The 20,134-nt window shown below is 42.6% G+C and overlaps 1 protein-coding gene across 3 annotated transcripts in view; it reads right to left on the bottom strand.

The window, feature by feature from the left end:
* The window catches only part of DPYS (dihydropyrimidinase), a 74,722-nt gene extending 66,814 nt beyond the window's left edge, over positions 1-7,908 (bottom strand). Inside the window, exon 1 of one of the 3 annotated variants that reach the window (XM_078072099.1) lies at positions 7,518-7,908. In XM_078072099.1, coding sequence (XP_077928225.1) covers positions 7,518-7,781 — 264 coding nt within the window. In that variant the 5' untranslated portion in view covers positions 7,782-7,908. The remainder of the gene's footprint in view (positions 1-7,517) is intronic. The other 2 variants (XM_036072596.2, XM_036072595.2) reach the window with 2 other exon arrangements.
* Between the last annotated feature and the right edge of the window lie 12,226 nt (positions 7,909-20,134).

Genomic DNA, 20,134 nt, shown 5'->3' with positions numbered 1-20,134 from the left:
ACTCTCCTTCCTATAAAAACCTTCCATCTTGTAAACTCTTTGTAGCTTCTTTCTACTTGCCAGATGGGATGCTGCCTGATTTTTGAATCGCTTAATAAAGACAATTAGATCTTCAAATTTACTCAGTTGAATTTTTGTTCTTTAACAGGAGAAAGGAAGGGAGGGATCAATGAATTTCCCCCAATAGCTATGAGATGGAATAATTTTGATGGTTCACTTTCCAATAGCAAAATGAGAAAGCAGTGTAAGTTGCATGTTAATGTGACATTTCATTTCTTAAAAATATTGCTAGCCCTGGCCATGTAATTTCCTGGTTCCTTCTAGGAAAATGTTAATGTGGAATGTATACTCTAAGCACCTATGAAAGCTAAACCCTCAGTTTTGTCCAAAGCCTATCACCTAATCAGTGTTAACCAGGATTGTTAATACAACAGATTGGAATCCATATTTGCCTCAAATGATTTTTTGTTTGTTTTTTTTTCAAAGATTACACTTTGTCTTACTTTAAACTAACTTTTAAGGTCTTTGTTTTTATGTGTGAACAGATTCTCAGGGTTCATGACCACCATGATAACAGCTTCTCTGTTAGATGCAATAAAACATAACTGAAGAATTGAAGAGTCCTCCCTCAATTTGTTACTTGACATGTGATAGGAAGCACACAAAGTGGAAGTGAGCAGTAGACTCTGGGTAGTTGCTCACTTCTCAGCTAAATAATTTGCTCAGAAACATAGCTTGTGATGCAGCAAGCCATTAGGGCAGGGGACCTTGCAAAGGGGAAAATACCAGACCTTAAGTTTTCACTCAAAAATAGTCACAATCATCAAAGTTAAGCCCACAAGTCCAAAAGGCTACTGTATATAATTCATTATTAAGGCCAACATAAATTAGAGCCCCATGTAGCTCTAGTCTGTCTGCCATTGGTAACAAAGACCACCATGGTTTTCATCTTTATGAGCCCAAACACAATGCCTGCCACTTAGTGGGTTACCAAAAATATTGGTTCACTGAAATAATAGCACCTAACCATCGACTTGAAAAATCCTTAGTTTCGGATCATTCCGTATTGGATGGCAGTGACAAGGTCCACAGTGTGCCACTGTAGCATAGAAATCATTTTGAGCTGAAGGTATTTAAGAATAGGGGTGTGGGGCGCCTGGGTGGCTCAGTTGGTTAAGCGACTGCCTTCGGCTCAGGTCATGATCCCGGAGTCCCGGGATCGAGTCCCACATCAGGCTCCCTGCTCGGCGGGGAGTCTGCTTCTCCCTCTAACCCTACCCCCTCTTGGCGCTCTGTCTCTCACTCTCTCTCTCTCTCAAATAAATAAATAAAATCTTTAAAAAAAAAAAAAAGAATAGGGGTGTGTGTGTGTGTGTGTGTGTGTGTGTGTGTGTGTGTGTGTATGTGAGAACTCCCTTATCTGCCTAAAAGCAAAGCCGCCCAAAAGAATTCAACTGTAATAAATCCCCTTCTAGGAAGTTTCACCACCAGGGAAGATTGACTCTTAACACCTGAGACTAGAAACCTGTACCAGGCCTCAACAGACCTTGTCACAAACTCTCATGTCTCCCACCTCTTCTCTTAAGAGCTCATCTGTCTTTCCTAAAAGTCATTTGTTTTCCCATAAGTGCCCTTTCTACTCCCCCTCTTCTCTTATTAAGAAGGCATTTAATTTCCCATACGTGCTCTTCTATCCCTTCCTTTACCCTGTTAAGGTGGCATATAAACCCCAAATTTTAATTGCCTCTTGAGTCACATTTTTCGGTGAACTCGCAGGTGTGTGAAATTTAAAGACCTGTCCTTTCTCTTGTTAATCTGTCTTTTGTCAATTAATTTGCATGCCTCAGTAACTAAACCTAAGAGGTTATAGGAAAACTTTTTTCTTCCGGACAGTAGCATCATGAAAACCTTGATTTCTACACTACCTTTGTTGGACATTAAAAACACCTGGTCCAGGCAAATGAGGGCGGAAACAAGCAGTGGAACTGAAAAGCATAGAGAACTCAAGTATGCAAACTGAAAGAAGACGTCCTAGATTCTGTAAAGTTCAGTGAAAGAATCCCTAACATACAACATCCTCAGTAGGGCCCTATTTAACATCAAGTTGTTTCAAATTAATCTTGGAGATTTTTTTTTTCTTCCTCTGATTAGTGCAAAGATTAACTCTGTAATCAGTAAAGAGCTACTCAAGGAAATCATAGAATTATAAACTCTTAGAGCTGCAACAGGCAAACTATTAGCACAACGAGGACATTCAAAGCTCAGCTTCACCAGCAATGAAAGAAATGCTTGTTTAAAAACATTAAGAAATTCTATGTTTTTCCAATTAAATTGGCATTGATTTTTTTTAAGGCAGTAGCTACAATTAGCTAGGATTCAGTGAAATGAGGATTATAATATATTGCTCATGGGAGCACAAACTGAAGAGCAATCTGAATATATGTATTAAACTCCTTTAAGACCGATCCAATACTCTTTGGTCCAGTCATTTCATTCTGAGGGGTGATTTCTAAGTCAATTATCAAGAATCCGTGTGATGCTTTCTGTTCCAACATTGTTACACAAGCAAAAAAACCCCCTGGAAACCACCAAAATGTCCAGCACTGAGAAGATGGGAGGGGCGCTATTAACAGTTGGTGAAACAGGATGAAAAATGGGTGGTGCATTGGAAAGAAAGGAGGAATTTGGTTTGGAACACACTGAGTTCAAAGTGCTTGTGGGACATCCAGATTCCTCAGACAGGCAGAAATAGAAGCCTGACGCACAGAGACACCAAGACTAGAGAGAAAGCCCTGAGACTCAGCCCTGCGAGGATAAAAGGGCCATGGAAATCACGTTCTCCAGTGATAGTCAAGGTCCCAGACAAATGTCTGATGAACACGGCTGTCTCTGAAGAGTATGCAAAATTTGGTAGAAAATGTTTATATGGGGACGCCTGGGTGACTCAGTCGTTAAGCATCTGCCTTCAGCTCAGGTCATGGTCCCAGGGTCCTGGGATCGAGCCCAGCATTGGGCTCCCTGCTCCGCGGGAAGCCTGCTTCTCCCTCTCCCACTCCCCCTGCTTGTGTTCCCTCTCTCGCTGTCTCTCTCTCTCTGTCAAATAAATAAGTAAAATCTTTTTAAAAAATGTTTATATGCCCCCCAAAAGAAAAGCATGAAAATACAGGAAGCAAAATGTTAAAATTATAGGTGATTTAAATATTATTTTCTTTACACTCAACTGTATTTTCTTTTTTTTTTTTTAAAGGAAACTAATATATATTGAGCAATTATAATGCTCCAGCATTTTCCTATAGGTCTGGATAAGGAATAATATATATTGTCTCCATTACTTCCAACATTTTTTTTTTTAAATGAAGTTGCTCTTCTAACCGATGCATCATTACAGAGACAAGATAATGTTAACAACCCTGAGAGAAGTGACTTGCCCAAGGTCACACAGTCAGCCCACACAGCCTCTGAAGCCCAGCCCACTCCAGCAAGCAACAGAAAGAGGGATTTGGCTGGCGACCAAGTTTTCTGAAGCACAGTTCTCCTACAAGGTGAAGAAATTCTATAAATACACCACAAATGCATGCTTAATCACATACCTTCCACTGCCTTATTATAAGTAATCATCTTGATGGCACTTTACCAAAAAGTTCCAGAGCAAAGTATAATTTCCTTTCTTGATAATTTTGAAGACTTTTTGTCCTACACAAAAGAAAGTGTGCTGCGTGTTTTCCCAATTAAAAAAAAAAAAAAAAGATCGTTCCGCCAGCTACTGATGCTGCCAGATTTTTAATGTGAGTCTACCTACTCCAAGCTGCATATATTCTGAATATTAATAAATATATATTTGAAAACTAGCCGAGCTTTTATAATTTACTCTCTTATCACAGGATGTAGTAAAAGCAAAGTCATAATTTCTTCAACTTTAATTCACAATTTCCATTTGAATAAAAAATCCCGTTGTTTTTCCTCATGGATATTGAATTATTGGAAGACGACTGTACTTCTAGTATAGACCAACAAGATGAAATATGATTTCTTTAAAGCAGAACATTATTTCTATTAGTTACATCAGATAGAAAGCTTTTACCTGTAATTAAGTAAATCAATTATAGGCTTTAACCCAACCTCTGCCATAAATTATATTTACAAAATATATAACCTTTGGTTGACCTATATTTCATTTTTTAAACTGGGCCACATCACAATCTGGTGATCAATAAATAGAATACCACAAACACTATCCTTTCTATGTGTCAGATGTTATAAATGATCAGCCTGGGGCATGCAGAAAGCAAACGTTTAGAGCCCATCTCCTGAAAGCATCATATATCATTTTTCCTCTATAGCTTTCTGTATGTGACGTACCCATTTCTGTATCCTTAGAGATGATGTGGCCATCAATGCAGTACAAATGCCTCACAAACCTAATGCCTGAGATGTGTATTTATTTTGATAACCTTAACTGCCTCTAGCTTTGGGAAGGTGAAGGGCTACTGTATTTCTTACGGATGACTCTGCTCGATTTTGCAACTCACCCAGCGTTTTCATACCATCACCTGTCACTCGGACAAATCTAAACATCACACGTTTTCCCAATCGTTTCAGAAAGGAAGAGGGCCTAGTAGGTAAGAGCTCTAGCAATGGCAGGCTGTAAGGAATTTGAAGAGCCACTTGGTCACTTACTGGTGTGTGACCTTAGGCAAGTGACTTAAATTTCAGTTTGTTCAACTGCAAAAAGAGATAAGGCCCCTGAGAGTGTTGGCAGATGAACAGCTTAGCACAGTGTCTAGCACCCAGTGAGTGCTGGATAAAATAAATAGTACTTTAACCTTATTAATAAGATGTTTTCAAGTGTAATATACAGCACAGCAGCATCTACAAAAGACTTCTTTGTTTCTATTTCCGGGAACTAGAAACTCTACAACATTGCCTTGGGAATTATTGTGAAGACTATAAAAGAGGACAAGGCGACTCCATAACGTTCTCCTTTCAGAACTCAGGCCAATACTTGAATGCTCATGTTTATCTATATTTACCCATGTAGTTCCTTTTCATGGAGTCTCCTCTGTTTCTGGGTGCCGGAGAGGTTATCTCCTGGGATCCAACCAGTATTGAAGTAGACTTTTGTAACTTAGTGTCTTTGTGAGTACTGTTTAATGTTCAACATGAATTTAGCCTCTGCTAAATCTTTGACCTTAACATCTCTGACTATATTGTTTAATTAAGACCATTCTATTTAATTAAGATCCTAAGCTCAGGAGTCGACAACCTTTAAGTATGGAAATACCTAGAGAATCAGCTGGTGGATAAGTTCTTTCAAATGCTGATGACTATAATACTAGGATATGCTTCAAAGACCTGCCTTCTCACTATAGAATTGTAAATCTCTCCATGCTAGGCATCCCTGAATGGCCAGAGAACAACAGATAGAAGACTAAGAACCAACTTTCAGGGCCTTGGGGCATGCACAGATAATCTTGAGAAAGGGAAGGAATGTTCCTCCTCTAGAGCATTCCAACCCCACTTCCTGGCTGCATCTGTAGAACCCTGATAAGAAAAAGGGAGATGCTGAGGGGAAATGATGCTAGTGGGCCTGGCAACTGATGGCCAGAAGGAATAGCTTTGCACCTGGTACACGGAGGTGTCAATGGAGTCCCCCGCCACCAGCAAAGCATTTTGTTAATGATGAGCCTGTGATAACAGAAAGTGTGTCCACTGTAACTGAAAACAACAGGTTACAAAATTTTATATACAGGTATACACACACACTCATACATACATGCATAATATGGTCTCAATTATGTAAAATAAAGCATATTAGAAAGCATAAAAGAAATACATCCAAACAGTTGACATGGAGTTAAGAGATTATGGGTAATATTTTTTTTTCCAATTTTGTACCATCATGTATTGCTTTTATATCTGAAAATTTTTAAAATGTAAAAACTAAGTTCATTAAATTTTAAGAAATTTTACTTTTTAACAAAACGGCAAAATGAATATTCAATGTTCACAACGGATAATGATATGTCCTACAAAGAGACTTCGACCACTGCCCTGATGGTAAAGGTTAATAATTAGTAACTAGGAGTAAGCTTTCCAAATCTTGATGTGAGCAGCAAGCCCCAGACCCTTCTATCTGGGTCAAATGGTTCTTTTTTCTATTAAACATTCTACTCAATCATAGATGACTGAGAAATGTGGAGGGGTGTGTGTGAAGAAAATAAAACTATTTGAGAGAAGTTAGTAAGGTAAATGAACTATCCTCCAAACTGCTCTGAAAGCCTGCACAACTAAGTAACCTGATCTGTTTCACACACAAGGGTTTAGGCCTTAAGCATATCAATACTTTCATTCTGGAAAGAGCCATTTTTCTCCTTGCAGCCCCAAAACGCAAGCCTCAAGAAGGGTGAGGGCTGGGCTTAGCAGAAGTGCTGAGCGGGGTGTTAACTGTATGTAGCTGTAAGGCCGCCCAGTTCAACTCCAGATCTTGTTTTCAGGAGCTTTGGAGAAACGTTTAAGGTTCTTTTCATTGACCACAATCTCTAGGCCTTTGTGTCTAGAGAAACCCAAGCCTCTCTCACCTGGGTTTGGTGATCTCAAACTCCTAGAGAAACCCAAGCCTCTCTCACCTGGGTTTGGTGATCTCAAACTCCTAGAGAAACCCAAGCCTCTCTCACCTGGGTTTGGTGATCTCAAACTCCTAGAGAAACCCAAGCCTCTCTCACCTGGGTTTGGTGATCTCAAACTCCTGCACCATCAGCCAGGCTGCCCCGGCTCAAGCAGCAAGAATCAGATCCCTATTTGACGTCCCCAGGGCAAGCCGGTTAAGAAGAGATGGGGCCAGGTTGCCTTGGGGCCAGTGTGAGTGCTGGGAGACCATTCTGGAATATTTCTCTTCTAAATTCTTGTCCGGGCTGTGTCTTTTCTACCCGGGGGCTGGGGGGGGGGGGGGTGGCGTGGGGGGGGGTGGAGGCAAAGATTGTGGACGTGGTGGGCTTCCAGCCCGCCCAGACTTACCACGACCCAGCACACGCTGTGAACTTGGAAGTCACGGCACTAACTACTGGGTGAATGGATTTTTCATCTGGTTTTGGTTGGGGATGGAACATAGGGAGAAAATGGCTGGGAGTGCCCCCAAACGAAAAGATTCTACAGATATTATGAAAGACGTGTGGACTTCCACAGAATACCAATGACGGTGGGGAGGGGAGTGTGGGGGTATAGAGTGCAGAGAAATGAGGGTGAGGGGACAGGTTGCCTTACACTTGTCAAATTACCCAGAGGGAGGAGTGGAGGGCGTCTGGCTCGGCCAGAGCTGGGCCGGTGGCCGCGAGAAGGGGCGCCTAGAAGAAGGGCGCGCGCGGGGAAAGGCAAGCCCGGCTCCCCAGCCGTCGGTCGCTGCGCCCGGGCTCGCTCCGCAGCCCCCCCCCCCCCCCCGGCCCCTCCGCGCGGCGGCAGCGGCGGGAGGCCCCGGAGCTCGGCGGGGCGCCCGGGGCTGGAGGGCGCGGCGGCGCGGGTACCTTGGTGCCCTGGTGGAAGTCGTCCACGGACCGCGCGCCCATGAAGGGGAACTGCATGTGCGTGTGCGTGTCGATGCCGCCGGGCAGCACGAGCTTGCCGGCGGCATCGAGGACCCGCAGGCCGGCGGGCGCGCCCCCGGGCGGCAGCAGGTCGCGCCCGAGCGCCCGCACCACGCCGTCCTCCACCAGCACGTCGGCCACCTGCGAGAGGTCGTCGTTGACCACGCGTCCCCCGCGGATCAGGAGCCGCGACGGCGCCGCCATGGTGCGTGGGGTGGGGATGGGGGCGGCCCCTTCACGGTCCCCGAGGATGGTCGGCACCCTCGGCTCCGGCTCCGAAGCGCGGGCGAGCGCGGGCGAGCGCGGAGCCCCGGCGCCCGGGCCGGTTTATCGACGGGCACCGAGGGCGGACTCCACCTCGGGAGGGCTGGGCTCACGCTGGCAGGCGGGGACAGGCCGGCCCCGCGCCGCTCCCACCCCGGGGTCCCGTCGCGCCGAGCCTAGGAGTCCGAGTCCTCCGACGGGGAAGTCTTGGAGTTTTACACGTCTGTTTTCCTGTATAAGAAAAGGCACTTTGGGGGAAAGAAATCCACCTGTATCCCTACCCTTGAAGACGAACTGTCTGTCCCAAGACACACACACACACACACACACACACACACACACACACACACACACAGAGCAACACCTGCAACAATGATAATACCCACGCCAGAAAGAACCACTTGATCTGGATTTCCTTGTAAAAATATTCTTTATATGAGGAGTGAATCATCATCACACAATCCGAGTAATTGGCAGACACAGAGTGAAAGTTCAGAGTGAAGTATTTAATCTATTTGAAAGTAAAGCGGTTTGATATCAACTATTCTCCAGATTTTAATGATGCAATACAGACCAGCAAGGTTTTTATGGAAGATATCTGGTAATGTAACTTTAAAGATCTAGGCTTTTCCTCAGGTTTTTCACAAAACTGGCTTAGGGATCTTCAGTTAAATCTTTCACCGTCTTGAGTCCTCAGTTTTCTCATACATAAGACTGTGATAATACTTGTTCTCCCCTTCCAGACTTGCTTTGAGAAGCAGATATGGTGATGGATGTGAATGCACCTTAATAAAATGGGAAATACCATATAAACTTATTTAACAAATACTGGCTTTGTAAGGACTGACCATTGGGGCTGGATGGGGGGGGGTGTTAGAGGGGTAAGCGATAAAGATAAATGACATTCTTGTCCTCAAGGAGCCAAGAGCCAATGGTGACACATATAGACATTCAATATATGACGAATACATAAAACAGAAAATTCTACCTTTGAGAGAGGATAAAGATAAGAGTTTAGAGGAAAGGGAGAGTGGATTTTGTCTTGAAGAAAATCAGTTATAGAAGATTCACAAAGAGATATTTGAATCAGGACATAGAGGACACAGACATAAAGAGATGAGGGGTGGGAAGAGGAATGGCATTCTAGGTCGTGGGAACAGAGTATGTAAAAGGTTGGAGAGGCGATGGCAAGTCAAGTCTGATAAAGCTAAACAACCATGGACCACCCCACACCCTACAGGGGAGGAGGAGGAAGAGAAAACAGAAGAGGGGCAGTCAGAGAGAAGGGGGATAAGAAAGCATTGTGTGGGGGGAAGACAACAATACAGAATTTCAAGAAGGGCACCAGGATCGAATGCTATAGAAGGATTGGAGAGTGTGGTAGACATCTGCTGTTCCAGCCCCTATTCTTGTCCTTATTCTGATAACAGTCACTAGAGTTTCTTTGGCGGGAAATCCTCCACCCACCAGGAAGCCCTCACAGTGATGGGTTCAGGGATGGGCACGTGTCCCAATGAGAGCAGATTCTAAGGCTTTTGTTAGGTGGAGTAGATGGGGAGTTTGTTCCTTCCTGCTGGACTTGAACCTGGAAGGGTATAAACAAGAGGCTTCTGGGAGCCGTGTAGACAGCACGGCTGTTAAGTGAACAGAGCCAACACAGAGGACATGAAGGAGAGATGGAGGGAGGTGAGGTTCTCACATTGTTGGAGCTTCTGAAACTACCCATGCCTCAAGTCCCCTCCTCTAGACTTTCCTCTGTTTGTGGAAGCTGGTTTACTTTGGGTCTTTTGTCACTTTCAACAGTAAACCGACAGAGGCTGGGAAGATACCTTTGAGTTTGGAGACGAGGCGGTCACCTGCGGCCTCAGGGATGGCATTTTCAATAATGGAATGCAGGGTATGGCCAAATTTCCTCAGCTCTCAGATTGCGCATGCGTCAAAATGATTAAAAATTAGAAAGCCTCAATTATTTCAAGTTCCGGATTTGGCCGTCAAGCCAGGAACAAGAAATCCAAGAAGGTTATACGATTGTTATGGAAAGGGTGTTGTGTAAAGGTGAAAGGAATAATTTTAAATGTAATGAAACTCCTACAAGCTATTCAAATAACATACCACCTCAGGTAAATAAGCTGGGATGTCAGGGCGGTTGCGACACCCTTTCTGAAACTGTCCGGGTGAATGATTTCAAAGGTTTCTTTATTTTAGATGCTTTATATCATGAAATGCCCTGCAACACAACACAAAACAGACTTCCCACGTTTCATGAACTCAAACTTTTATCAGAAAAGGGGTTTGTAGAATATCACTAGAACAAGAGGATGTGGTTCATTGAGATTCACTGAGAGCAACACAAGAGAGAGTGGGCAAGTTTAAGGAGAAGCATTAGCTCGCAGGAAGAGTTATCCCCCCTTCTGGTGGGACATCGGTGTCCCACACGAGCTCACTGGGCAGGGGGAGCCTGGGCAAACATGCTCCTTGGAGGAAGCGTGTCCTCAGAACAGCCCCGCCCCTCTTGGCTTCGGCCTGTTCACCGGCCTCCTGACCCACATGTCTACAGTGAACAAGGATTTGGGAGACAGAGACTCGATGTTGGTGGGAAGCAAGACTGCCATTTTGCATTCCTCCTGCTGGGGAAGAGTCTAGTTGATTGACTCACAGAACAAAGTGTGTCTGAGAGCACTCCTCAGAGGACGAACTGACACTCAAAGATTTATAAAGATTGATGCTTAATCACAGAACAGCCCTGATGGATGGTTTAAAGGGGCAGCAAGGTAGAGGAGAAAATCGTGACCTCCCTCACTGAGTCCCTTGGGTTTAGCGGGAAACAAATCCACCAGGCCCAGTGGTATGTAAGTCCTCAGCAAGCCTGGTGTCCAGGAGTTTGCTTTCCCTATTCTCCTAACCTGTCCCGCTCCTGTTCTAGGACGCAGGGGCCCTCAGAGGGTTTCAAGCCATTGTTCATGGGCAGAGGGAAGGGATGGTGAGGGTGTGCAGGCAACACCTCAGAAAGAGAGAACAGGACAGAGCCGGGTGTCTCCAGAAAGCATGCCCCAGCTGGGGTCTGCAGGAAGCCCCAGTTCCCTGTCCCACCCTGGGATCCAAGTCCCTGGCAGGGTAATGAGGTTATATTTGAATCAGTGATCGAAGAGGGGAGTAGGCAGCATGGACAGGTCAAAATAGAAAAAAATCAAATGAGGAATTGGAATTAGGAGTCTAATCCTGGCTCTGATGCCAACTTCTGGTGTGAGCTTGGTCGAGTCATTTACTCTCAGGGCCTCTGTCTCTTCAACTGAAAAACATAGAGTTAAGTTAATAGGACCTACCCTCCGTGCTTTTAGAGTTTTATGATTCTATGAGCAGGGACAGAAGCTCATCCAGAGAGTGCGCTGCATAGCCCTAGAGTTCAACTCTTCTCGGGTCAAGGTGGGTGACTTGGAGACCGAGTAGGACTTGCCTTTGAGATTCAGGACTATTTTATTTCTGGTCCCTCCACTGAAGCAGAGGGGCTCTGCTGGGGAAGGGTGCCACATACAGAGTGTATAACCCGCAGTCATCAGGGGACGGTGCTTGGTGGGACTGATCTTGGAGTCTGTGTGCTGCTGAGCAGGGATGACATTTTTTCACTGTTCAGCAAGGACATGCATGGCAGGTGGGAATGATCCCCTGACTCTGGAGGGCCAGAGAGAGAGAGAGAGAGCTGGTCATCGTACAGCTCCAGAGGGCACTCTTCCCTGAAGCACCAGTCCTGGGTAGAGGGAGATAGCTGTCCTGAATAACAATACCAGCATCGGTAGCTAAGAGTTATCAGGCACTCAGGTCAAGTTGGGACTGGGCCAAATACTTGACGTACCTTATTTTACTTCACTCCCACAAGAACTCTTTGAACCGAATGCTATTTTTCCCTTTAATAGATGACGCTTTTGAGGTCGAGTGGTTTGCCCAAGGTCACATAGCAATAAATACTGGAGGTAAGCCATTCTGGAGCCTGTAATCTACCCATTATGTGACTCCAGATTCCAAAGCCAGGTTCAGCTCCTGGCTGCCTTGGGGCCTCAGGTGACGTGAATGGATAAATGAGGATCCAGGAGTGAAATCCTACGTCCCTGACACTGACTTCAGACCTCTAGCGCCCATATTGGGCTGTGGCAAAGCTGCTCATAGTCACCTAAACTGTGATGATTCTATGGTGGAGCCGTTCTGTGTTCTTGCTCAGGTAACCAAGGTCATGAGTGGCAAAATAAGTAAATAAGTAAATAAAATTATAAAGTGGACTTTTTGGTAACAAATTAACAAATCTCATGGGACCAGATCCAACACACCCACGCTGACCTGCCTTGGGGGAAAACTTTCAGACATGTTATCGTGTGAGTCCAAGAAACTCAAGGAAAATACCTTTTTTTATTTTTAAAATGGGGAGCCCAATGGAGGGCTTGACCTCACAACCCTGAGATCAAGACCTGAGTTCACAACCTGAGCCGAAATCAAGAGTCAGACGCTTCACCGACTGAGCCACCCAGGTGTCCTTCAAGGAAAATACTTTCTAAACGTTCTTATCTCCTATACAGTGTGGTCCTACATGGTTTTTATTTGTTTGCTTGTTTTTCGTTTGTTAAAATATTCTGAGGCGAAGCTGCCCGGTGTAGGCACGTCCTAGAAAAGCGGGCTCTAGTAGTGTGTCTTTGTTTCCTGCAGCTGCTTTAACAAAGCACCACAAACACGGCAGCTTGAAAGAACACAGATTTAGTTTTTTTTGGTCATGGAGCCACGTCAGTTTCTACCGGACTGTAGTCAAACTATGGGCAGTGCTGTTCCTTCTGGGGCCTCCGAGGGGAGAATCTGCTTCCTAGCCCCCTCCAGCTTTTGGAGGGGGGCGGTATTCCTTGGCTGTGGCCCCATCACTCCCATCTTTGCCTCCGTGATTACAGTTGCCTTCTCTTCCGTGTCAGATCTTCCTTAACCTCCCTCTTGTAAAGACACTGTGATTATAGTCGGGGCCCACCTATGTAACCCAGGATAATCTCCCCATTTCAAAATCCTCAACTTCATATATGCAAAGCCCCTTTTGCCCTATAAGGCAACATCCACAGTTTCCAGGGTCTAGAAAGATATCCGGGTATCTTTGGGACCCCTAATTCAGCCTATGATAGTGCCTGTCATTGTTTCCCTTAAACAAAAAGACACTTGCCTTCTCAAGTGGTGGCCCAGGCACACTGGGCTCTGCTCGGAGGTTTTGTCTGCCCATCTGCCGGCAGCACTAACCTGTGCTTCCACAAACTCTCCTGCTCCTCTAACTCACTCAGAATGTGCCACAGTTTCCAAGTTATTTTGGTCGTTTTTAGCAAAACTTATTCCAGCAATATAATAATACTTAGGGAAATAGTGAAAGCGCTCCATGGATTACAAAGAGTATAAGAAAAAAAAATGAACGAACGAACGAACGAATGAATGAATGAATAAATCAGCTTGCACTTTGAAGCCCAGCTGATCTGGATTTGAGTTCTGGCTTATCACCTATCATCTGTGGATTCTTGGCTAAGTTTCTTAACCATTTTAAGCAAGAGCAAATCATTTTAAAAATACTATTTGGACTTTTGTTGCATAGACCAAAATAGGGTTTGAATATTGTATTTTATATTTTAAAAAAATTTTAATAAAAACATTGTAAAATACAGAGAATAAAATTCATCTCATTTGGGCATATAGTACTATGAATTTTCATGCAATCTTTTTTCATGTAGGTACCACCACAATCAAGATAGAGAGTATTTCCATCATCCCCCAAAATTTCCTTGTGCCCCTTTACAGCCAGTCTTCTCTGCCCCTAGCCCTGGCCCATGGCAACCACTATCTCTTTTCTGTCTTTTGAATTTTGTTGACTTTTGATTTGAATACAAAGTGAGCTGCAGAGTATCTGCAGAAGAGTTTACCTATTTCCATTCTAAAAGTCATCTTCACGTGGTATACATATACAATGGAATATCATTACTCAGCCATCAAAAAAAAAAAAAAATGAAATCCTGCCATTTGCAATGATGTGAATGGAGCTAAAGTGTATTATGCTAAGTGAAATAAGTCAGAGAAAAACAAGTACCATGAGATTTCACTCATATGTGGAATTTAAGTAATAAAACAGATCAACATAGGGGAAGGAAGAAAAGAAAAAAAGGAGAGAGGGAAACAAGCCATAAGAGACTCTTGACGATAGAGAACACAGTGAGGGTGGCTGGAGGGGAGGTGGGCGGGGATGGGCTAAATGGGTGATGGGTATTAAGGAAGGCACTTGTGATGAGCACTGGGTGCTGTATGTGAGTGACGAATCACTGAATTCTACTCCAGAAAACAATGTTGTACTGTATGTTAACTAAAATTTAAATTAAGAATAGTAATAAAAAAATAAATGTCATCTTCAACTTAGTGGCACTCTTCCTGTGCCCTATATCTAAAGCAAGCCCGCCTCCCCGTCCCCGATGCTGTCAAGATCTAAAGCAAAAGGGATTCAAGGCAGACCTTACTGGGATTTACTCCAGGCCACACCTGGGGCTGAAGCAGGGCTAACAGGCGCTGAGCTGGAGCCTTCCCAACACGGTATAAAGTGATGCAGACATGACCGTGTTGAGCCTCGCCGATGTGGAGCAATCCGCGGACAGCAGGGAGCATGAGATACACACACAGCAGGCAGGGGGCGGCGCCTCTTACGGGCCCTGGCCCCACCTCTGCCCACGCCCCTGGCGCAGAGCCGTCCGACCTCTGCACGGTCTCTGCCATCTCATTTTATACTTTTATTTCTCTCACATAAGGTGATGGAGTTGTATATCGTCCTTCTTCATTAAAAACGTTGTTCATTTAAAGACTTCTTGGGAGAAGATTACTCTTTTCCTGTAAGAAGTGCTTAGTACTAGACGGGATAGACGCAGGGAAAATGTTGCTGGAGGTCAAGGATAGTACCTAACTACCCATCTGTTATGTAACTGTGTACTTAAGGGCGCTAATCTGTGACCTCCTGGAAAACATAAACTGCACCATATTTATCTGTGTGATCACAGACCTCTCGGTGGCACCTAAGAAGAGCTCACGTACTTCATGTTCACCTTGTCAATATCACAGTACAGGACTCTTCGGAGGGATTTTGCAGCATTTGGTCCACATTAATCAGGTCACAGTTAAAAAGTTTCTTTTAGACTTCTTTGGAGCTCCAAACTGAGTGCCAGCCTTATTTTCTTTTCGATTCATACATTTGCCTTCAAAGAAGTTCATTTGAGTGATATAATAAACAAGTAATCAACTAATTGCTTGGCAAAATAAATAACTGTAAATTCTAGAATAAACCACTAGATGGCTTCTTGAAAAGGCCAACTATTCCTTTGGTTTGTTCAGCAACTTGTGTAAGTAACAGATAAGCCACTCCTGGTGACCTTATATCTCTATTTATATATAGTTATTATCCTTCCTTTAAAGTTGGAAAGGAAAAGAAATAGTTTCTTTGTTTCCTTGAATATGACTAATGCATCATTTTGGGGACATGTTAATATACAAGTGTAATTTCATATTATAACTTTATATTAGAACTTTCTAGATTTACAAAATGTATTTCTCACATTAAACAAAGTTTTCACATTATGACTTCAAGAGCATATAGCTTGAGCAAATATTTATGGAATATTTATTCCGTAAATATTTATGGAATAATTAATTGTTGAATTTGAATCCACTAGGCCCTGGGCTCAGGCCCTCATATGTTCTCTCATGTCGACAGGAACTCCATGAGGTAGGAAGTCTTACTTCCATTTTACAGATGTAAAAACTATGGTTAAGAGAGATTAATTGCCAGAGTAATACAGTTAGTTGATCAGATTTCAAGGCCAATGGAACTGACCACTATATTATACTGCTAAACAGATGAAGACAGTATTTTCTGTCTTTAATTTGATAAAAAATTACTTTTATCCTGCAGAATAAGCAAGATTATTTATACAGAAATAGCTTAGACCTAATTCTAAAAGCAAAAGGAGAAAAGGAATATTGTTTGTGTTTTTGTTCTCTAATCATTAACAGCTTTATTGAGATAAATTACATATCACAAAGTTCACCCATTTGAAGTGTTCCATTCAATGGTTTTTAATATACTTACAATGTTTTGCAACATTCACCTAATCTATCTTCAGAATATTTTTATCAACCCTGAAAGAAACTTGTACCCATTAGAAGTCACCAACCCTAACTCCCCCAACTCCCCATTTCCTAGCCCTAGGCAACCAATAATCTACTTTTTGTCTCTATAGATTTCAAGACATTTCATATAAATAAGGTCATATAATTTGTGGTCCTTTGTCACTGACGTCTTTCACTTAGCATAATGGTTTCAAGTTTATTCATGTTGTAGAATGTTTTTCTACTTCATTCCTTTTTATTGCCAAGTCATATTTCATTTTCTGGATATATCACACTTTTATCCATTTATCAAATGATGTACATTTGGGTTATTTCTACTTTTTGGTTATTATGAATAATGCTACTATAAACATATTATGAATAATGCTACTATAAAAACATACAAGTTTTTATGTGGACATATGTTTTCATTTCTTTGGGTATATATCTCGGAGGGGGATTTCAGGGTCAAATGGTAGCTCTATATTTAACTTTTGAGGTATTGCCAAACTGCTTTCCAGAATGGCTGCACCATTTTTATATTCCCACAAGTGAGGCATGAGGGTTCCAATTTCTCCATATTCTTGCCAACACTTGTTATTCCTGCTCTGTGTGATTATAGCCATCCTATTGTGAAGTGGTTGTTTTTAAACCTTTTTGTGTTTTTAATAAAGCAAACGTGGTTCCAAATAAAACAGAAATCCTTACTCTATGACTGTAATAAAATCTTAACTATAAAGTAAAATTTGTCCATTATTCTCTTTGTGAAAATATAGTAAAGAATTAGTTCGTGTTTCAAGAGTTATACTCTTTCCAGTATCAATAACAAAGGCACTTATTGATGCTGTTGATGATGATTCAGAGGACAATATCTATCATACAGGTATGTTCTGAGGATTAGAAATGGCAGACATAAGGCATCTAGTACTATGGTTGGTACTCAGGAAGTACTCAATACATGGATGCTTATTTCCACTCCAAATCAAGAAAATGGTTACATAGAATCACTTTGCACACTTGGCTAACAATTCTAGCTGCAACTCATGAGCTAGAGATGGAAATTATATTGTATGGTGACATCTCAATAAAAAACAGCAATAATGCAAATCCAGCCAAAGGAAACTAATAGGAACACAATGGAGTTAAAACTCATACAATGCACAATAACCAATACAACATCTATAAGTCAGACTTTGAAAAAGTAAATCTAAAAGTCAAACTAGGTAAGAAATTTCTATGTTCTTTGAAATCAGAGCTCGGCAGATAAGATAGAAATATACATGATCCTATTGTAGTGAAGTTGCAAAATGTTTTTGAATATTATTTATAAGTTGCTTATTACCATAGTTTCTGGATAGAGATAACTTCCCTGAAAGACTGGTGTTTATACTAGCTCAACACATGTTACTAAGTCCATAACATGTAGTCACATCTTTCCTGTTTGGAGCTCTATGGAAATCCTTCATTTTGGCCTTTGTAAAATAAAATAGATGTCTGTGCCAAGATAGCACTTTTCACTGAGATACAGACCTAAGTGGTCCTGTAATCAAGAAAACAGGACAATGGCTGATGTAGGAAATCTGCTCTTTCAGAGGGCTCTACTAACACCCAAAATGTATTATACACAGTGGAGGGAAGAACAACAAAAAAAGTTGTTTTAATTTGGAAAATGAATCTGTAATATTGGCAATTAAAATTTATTTTCAACCTCTTATGCTCTGGGAAAGGCTTTTGCATAGTCTCTTTTTTTCTTTTTCTTTTGTTTAATCCTTACAGTAATAACCCTTAAGGGTAGGTATTATGCCATGTTCCAGATGAGACAACAAGGCTTGGAGAGATCAAGTGATTTATTCAGTTATAAAACTCTTTAGCAGCAGAGCTGGGATTCAGACTGTGATGGGTCTGACTCCAAAGCCCAGGCTTTTCCAGCTCACTGTATTCATCCTTAGTGAAGCTTCCATGTCACTTTTAGGAAAATATTAAGCTTCTTTGGGCTTGAGCCTCCCTCCTATACGTGGGAAGATTCACCCCCGTTGACATCTCAGTATCTTTACTTGAAATCACTCTTAGTAAATTCTTTTCAAAATATATTTATTTCAATATCAATAAACCATGTGTACTGTCGGTTAGCATAGGGTGACTTGGTTCTATGATATTCCAGCACTGGTTTCCAAATTTATTGATCCTGAAAGCCTTTTGTTCAAATATAGCTGTTATAAACAGTTTTATATTTTATATTATAACTGTTACATTACTTTGGCAGAGAACAGGGCCAGCAGTTTATTAATAACTCGACCATCAACCATAGCAATCAGTGCTTCTTGGGCACTACACTGCATGTAACCGTCCCTGTTCTAACTTGTCTGCATATATTATCTCATTTAATCCTCCAGCCCACAGCTATTATTCCCAATTTAAGCACTGGTTGACAAGTTAGGAGTGGATTACTCTGTGGGTAACTGAGAAGCTTACTACAGGTGATTTTCATGGAACTGGCAATCAAGGGAGCCAAGCGAAGGCTTGTACCATTGCTCAGAGACCTGAGGCTATTTCTCGTCCTTTCCCCACACCTTTAGAATGAGGCTCCTTCGCTGCTGCATGTTGGGTACACAGCCAGCAGTGTTTGCTACAATGAAGGAACAAAGTGATCTGAAAATCACTAGGTTCTATGAGTCTCATAACCCATAACTCCAGAGGCGCCTGAGTGGCTCAGTCAGTTAAGCGACTACCTTCAGCTCAGGTCATGATCCTGGAGTCCCAGGATCGAGTCCCGCATGGGGCTCCCTGCTCAGTGGGGAGTCTGCTTCTCCCTCTGACCCTCCCCCCAGTCTCATGCTGTCTCTCTCTCAAATAAATGAAATCTTAAAAAAAAAAAAACCGTAACTCCTGATTCAGTCACGAAGGTAATTTCCTCAGCAGGATCCTCTGCCTCCTCCATCTGGGAATTCCCTTCAACTCATCCCAAGAGAGGTGCTATAGTTTCTTCTCCTTTTTCTTGCTCTCATTTTGATTTTTATCCTGGGTTGCAGTTCACGTCCATGATTCCAGGGGAAGTGGCTGTGCTCAGAAGCATTCGGGGTAAGTACACTTTCATGATCTTTAGAAACCACAACTCTTTCGGGATGTTTCACACACCATTTCTCATTTAATTCAACCTTCAGAGATGTTCTCTGTTGAATAGACAATAACAGCAAACACGAGCCAGGTACTGCTGCAAGAGCTTTCCATATTTTAATTTATTGAATCCACCAACAGCCCTATTATCTCCATTTACAGACGAAGAACTGAAGTGCGGAGTGATCAAGGGGCTTGCTAGAGATCACATGTAATAGGCAGGGCAGGATTAAAATCCAGACGCTCTGTTACCTACCATGTTGCCTCTACTAAATTTAAAAATAAAGATTTTATAGGTTATGATAACATATGTTGGAATAGAAGTTATTTTAAATATAGCTGAAAAAGAACTCATTGTTACCATTTATCACTGCCTAAATACTTATTTAAATATGCACTGATTGTTTTACCTTTGTATTTGTAATCAATATAAGCACAATTGACGTACTTGGCATGAAGAGCCGAGTTGATTTGATATCCTTTTGGCAAATGAGCTTCTTACTGGGACTGTAACACTGTTTTTCTGAAACTATTCACTGGCAAGTTAGTGTTTCTTATGTATCAGATACTGTGCTGTGGTAATTACAGATGCCACAAATTCTTTGCTATGTCCACTATTGAGAGTGGAGTCTATCACTTTCTGTTGGGCTGGTCTCAGTGACTTGTTTGACTACATACAGGAGGTGACATCCTGAACCTTCTGAGACTAGGTCATAAGAAGACTTGCAGCTTCGGCAGGTGCTTGGAACACTCATTCTTGGATCCCAATTTCCATATTGTAAGGAAACACAAGCAGCCCTTGGAGAGGCCCACATGGAGAGGCTCCAAGCCTCCTGGCTGGTGGCCCTGGCTGAGCTCCCAGCCAACAGCCAGCACAGACTTGTCAATCATAGGTGAGCTCTTTTGGGAGTATGTCCTGCAGCCCCCATGGATGCCAAGAGCAGGATGGACCAATTCCACTGAGCGCTGCCCAAGTTATTGATTTGTGAGCAAACTGAATAACTTGTGGTTGCTTTAAGCATAAAGTTTGT

The sequence above is a fragment of the Halichoerus grypus genome, chromosome 5 (genome assembly GCF_964656455.1).
Source record: "Halichoerus grypus chromosome 5, mHalGry1.hap1.1, whole genome shotgun sequence".
Classification (NCBI taxonomy): Eukaryota; Metazoa; Chordata; class Mammalia; order Carnivora; family Phocidae; genus Halichoerus; species Halichoerus grypus.
Note: the sequence above shows the minus strand (reverse complement) of the source record. Positions and strands in the feature narration are given on the sequence as shown.